Genomic DNA, 4864 nt, shown 5'->3' with positions numbered 1-4864 from the left:
TTTCCCGACAGCCGCTCCGGGGTCCCCGCGCGCCGAGCCGAGCTCTCCGTCTGCGCCCGGAGGTCGCCGTCCGCGCAGCGCCATGGGCACCCAGCAGATCGTCCTTCAGGGCCCGGGACCCTGGGGCTTCCGCCTGGTGGGCGGCAAAGACTTCGAGCAGCCTCTCGCCATTTCTCGGGTAAGAGCCGACCGGGACGCGCGTGGGAGCGGGGCGGGGGACCCGGGCACGGGGGGCTCGGCGGGCGCAGTCGGGGCGCCGTGGGGCCTGGACCACGGGGTGCCAGGTGCGCAGCGCGGAGCGCTCCCCGCCGCCGCCGCCGCCGCCGGTCCCTTCGGTCGCGCCGGGCGGGCGGGCGGAGGGTGCGCCGCAGCCCCGGGCGGTTTGCTTTCTTAGCCCCGGAAGCGCGTCGCGGCGAGGGGACGCGCTTTGTCCCCGGTCTGGGGAGGACGGTCTCCGCCGGGGCCGCGCGCTGCGGGACGGCCCTTCCCTGCAAATCGCGGCAGCGGGAGAGTCCGGGGGAAAAGCTGGCGTGAAGTTCACGGGAGGGCGCGTTACCAGTCCCTTAAAAATACCAGTGAGACGGTTTCCCCCTTTGAACTCTTCCCCGGTAGCCTTATCTCAGCTCCTCATGCGGGGTGGGGGTGCGTGAAATAAACCCTAAGAGGCCCTTTCGTCTTTACCTTCTCCCTGCGAAAAGTGGCCGTGCCATCTTTCTGCCGGCATTCCCAGGTCACCACGCCGGCCCGTTGCTTACGGGGCGATGGGTCGCGCGGGGGTTCCCGCCCTGTGCGCGGTGGTGATGCCTGGTAACTTTTAGCTCCTCAGACGGCGTTTCGTCGAAGACTGCGAGACCGCTAGCCCTACGTTAAACGGAAGCTCCCAGGCAGACGCAGGGTCAGGGTTTGGAGGCCCAGGCTTTGGCGGGTGTAGTCTGGGCCGGGCACAAGGCTGCTGACCCACCGAGGCGCACCGCGTTCGGCGCCTGTGGCTGGGAGGCGGAAGCCGTCTTCTGAATGAATAAATGGGAGTAAAGGAGCACACCTGGGCCACGGACCTGTGACCCCTAGAGGCAGCACGTCTCATTCTCGAGACCATGCTGGGGTGAAGCGTGTCTCCTCACGCTTCTACATCGTCCTCTTTCTTTCTTTCTTTCTTTCTTTCTTTCTTTCTTTCTTTCTTTCTTTCTTTCTTTCTTTCTTTTTTTTTAATCTGGGATGTTGGGGAAAGAGTTGAGGTGGAAAGAATCCCAAGGATCCTGAGTTAAGTGAGTTAAGGCTGTCCTTCAGCAGCAGGAGGCGTTGGGTGGGAGGTGTAGAAGGAGAAGAATGGGGACCTCCTCTTGGCTGTTGTGCCAGCTACAGTGCACCCCACACTTTCTGCCAGGTAGGGTTGGCCCAGGGAGGAGATCTCTGACCGTCCCACCCTAAAGGAGCAGGGAGTCCAGGCTTGTGGCCCCATCTTCCGCCTTGTTCCACAGAGGTATCTTGGATTATTTCCAGAACTTCACATGGGCTTCCCAGGCTGCAGCAAGATTCCTCAAGCTCAGAAAATGTGCCTTAGCACATCTAGACTCCTGTCCCAAGCCTGGCACAGAACTGCACCTGGCTGTAGGTTGTAAATCCCTGCAGGCTGATTAATAAATGCTTGTCCAAGGAGGCCGTTGGCTTTGCACATTGAGACTCCATTACCTCATAGGCCATTTGTCCCCGCTTTTTGTGTTTATAATTAACATGTCAGCCCTCTCTACTTCTGAGATTTATAGATGACATGAAACTTCCTTTTAAAGCTATTGGCAATCTATAAAAAGGGCAGTTACTGCCAGCCACTTTGGCTGCTTTTAGAAGTCAATGTAAATTGCACTGTAGGAATGATGGTATGGGTGGTAATGACCCCACTGTGAAGTCGTTCTTTTGTACCTTCATGTGTTGATTAATTATTTATTTATACTATATACACATGTTTTGAGCACCTATCATAGGGCAGAAACTACTCTAAACAGCTCCATTCACAAAGTGGTTGTGGTCTTAGTAAGGGAAACTAACCCAATACCTTTGGTAAGTGCTTTAATTAAAAAGTGAAAGTGACTCAGAGGTGACATTCTCATGCTGACAATAATTTCTTCATCTCATTATTTACACAATGACAAAAATGTGAGCCTGTTTACGTCTTGGGAATGAGACAGTCATTGTCATAAAGGGAACATGGGATGGCGATCTAAGATCTAGTTCTGATCTGGTGTCTGGTTCTTATTTGATTTGTTTACAGAAGAACGTTCTATTGTCTGAAGCTACTGTACCTGTTTTTTTTAAGCCTCTGTAACAGGGATAATACCAGCTCTTGCCTGCCAGTTAAGGTCTGTGAGAGTGCTATGCAAACAGGGAAAACAGACGAGGAGGTGTGAGCACTGAGGATGAGCCGCACATACCTTCTGGGTGATGGGTGTGCTGCCTATTCTGGGCAGGGAGTTGGCTGGCTTGGCTTTGTATCTGTAGACCTGGAGTCTCCACACCAAGGTGCACCAGAAAATTGGGCTGGAAGAGGAATGCCTGGTACTGAAACAGCTGTGTTTGCTTTCTTTTGCATGAATTACTCTGGCCTTCGCTTAATTCTTTTGTTAAACTGCCAAGGCTTTTGATTGTAACCCTTCAATCTTACTTATTTCAATATTTTCTTTGTCTACCTTATTTTTACTGTGAAACAAGAAAGTCATAACATTTAAATGTGTTGCAAATGATTGTAAAGCAAATGCCTGGGAAGCCACCGCCCCGGTCAAGAAATGGAACCCTGGTAGCACCCACAGGCTGGACGGTGTGGCCCTGTCGTGACTTTGGGCAACAGCTCCCTTGCTTTCCTTCATAGTTTCAGCACCTAAATAGGTGTTCCGAACACCTAGCTTAATGTTGCCTGTTAAACACACCTGTGTGGGACATATTTATATGTGTGTGTGTGCGTTCTTGTGTGTGCTGATTGCTTCTTTAGTGCTTATTATTTTCTCTGTGTTATTGTGAGAAACTGAAATCATTGCCCAGATTGCCCAACTTCGAGTGGCCATAACCTAGCCCCCTGCCTTGGACTCTCGTCTGATCCAGCCCAGCCTTTGCTATGGTTCCCTAGATTTTTTCCTGTCAGTGCCTTCTCCAACCACACAATTGTCAGTCTCCTTGAATTTTTTCTTTTTCCAAATGTAATTTCTTATTTCCTTTAGTAGCTTTCCCAGTATCCACACCCAGGCCTGTGCTGAGGCTGAGTTTGTTGACTGTTTTTCTCTCCCAGCAACTGACAAAAGACAGGAAGGGGAGGGGCCAGAGATAAGGGGATGCTCCTAGTTGGGGGTGCTGCTGATTTGCCTTTTGAGTCCAGCTGGAATCCTTGGGCTAGTGGTTTCTCCACGGGTCTAGGGTGCTTAAATGGTATACTGTAGCCAGAGTAGTCTTTCCTGATTTTTAAGAGTAATTTCCAGGTTCAGGTAGATTTTGTAGCAATTCCTGAGGATAAATAGAGCCGGTTTTGTCTGTCAGTTTTGAAAAGCAAGAAATGCCTCAGAAACACTTGTGTATTAATGGTCCTTGTGCTGTACCCCTTCGTTCTGGGAAACTGACTACCTAGGAAGTAGTACTGGTTCTAGCTGATCTTAGCTGACTCCAGGGAGAAAGAGGAAGAGGAATCGAAGGGAATGACTTGCACTGGATGCCTGAGTCCGCTAGCAGGAAATTTATCGAGCTGCTTTGTCACCCTCTGACTAGATGTCCTCCCTTTGTAACCTGGATACTGGCCTTACTGGTTTGTTTTTGAAGAGGAGAGGGAAGAGTGGCTTGGGGGTACTGCAGCCTGGCAGATGGTCCAGAAGAGAGTGCCAGCTGACCCCTGGGTCACACCAGGACTGGGAGAGACACTGAGGCTCTCTTGCACCCTGGGACCAGGCTGGGGCGGCTTCTAGGCTGTGCGCCTTCTCTGGACCATGCCTTGCCGTACCATGCTGTGGAGGAGAGGAGAGCTGCCATCGTTGGCCTTCTACACATCAGCCAGTCTGTGCCCACCGGTTAGCTGAATTATTTTAATTTTTATAATTTTCCTTGACTGAACTACTAAACTTCTTTGTAAAGAAGAGGGTCAACAGGTTAAGTATAAGTAGAAGTGGTTTTGGCAGAACATGAATTTTTAAAGGAAAAGGGACTTCTCTGGTCTCAGGGAAGCATTCTAGGAGAGCCTGCCTGCTGGTACCAGGAAGTAGGACCAGACGAGGACTCACGCTGAGCTGCAGTTCTAGGCGCCCCAGGGAGTGACTGTGTGCAAATTAGGTGCCTTGTCTGGTACTTAATTCCCTCGAAGAATAGAGTAAAATGCTAAGCAAATAGTGGTCTTACCCTCTTTTAATTAAGTCTAGTTTTTTCATAGTTACGGTAATCCAGTGTCTTACTGTACTAATTGTACTTTCAACCATAAGTGGGTTGAAAAAATATGCTATCAATGCAGGAATATTTTAAGATGAACTTTTATTAATCACAAGAGTATTCATTTACATGGAAGAAACGTATATGAAAAATATTTATCTGATCGATTTGTGATAATTACACTTAAAACATGTCTAGTACTTTTTACATGCCAGGTTCTGTACTAGCTGTTCAGTGTATTCTCTCAGTGATATTCTCTTGCAAGTATATTTAAGGTAGATACAATTAGACCCCCATTTTGCAGATGAGAATACTGAGTAGCAGCATCATACAGTGGTGAGTGGCCACGCCGAGTGACTCCCAGGCCAGCTTTAACTGCTCTCTTCTGCTGGCTGAGAAGTCTCAGCTGTGGGCATTCCGTTGCTAGCAGCGTCACCCAGGTTACTTCTCTAGAAAGTGCTAATGGTGATGC

The 4864-nt window shown here is 50.0% G+C and overlaps 1 protein-coding gene across 1 annotated transcript in view; it reads left to right on the top strand.

The window, feature by feature from the left end:
* Pdlim1 (PDZ and LIM domain 1) overlaps positions 1–4864 on the top strand; it is a 47181-nt gene that overhangs the window by 870 nt on the left and 41447 nt on the right. The window contains exon 2 of the mRNA XM_023709031.1: positions 12–178. Within this exon, the coding sequence (XP_023564799.1) occupies positions 12–178 (167 nt within the window). The remainder of the gene's footprint in view (positions 1–11; positions 179–4864) is intronic.

Source organism: Octodon degus, unplaced genomic scaffold (assembly GCF_000260255.1).
Source record: "Octodon degus isolate 3935 unplaced genomic scaffold, OctDeg1.0 scaffold00010, whole genome shotgun sequence".
Classification (NCBI taxonomy): Eukaryota; Metazoa; Chordata; class Mammalia; order Rodentia; family Octodontidae; genus Octodon; species Octodon degus.
Note: the sequence above shows the minus strand (reverse complement) of the source record. Positions and strands in the feature narration are given on the sequence as shown.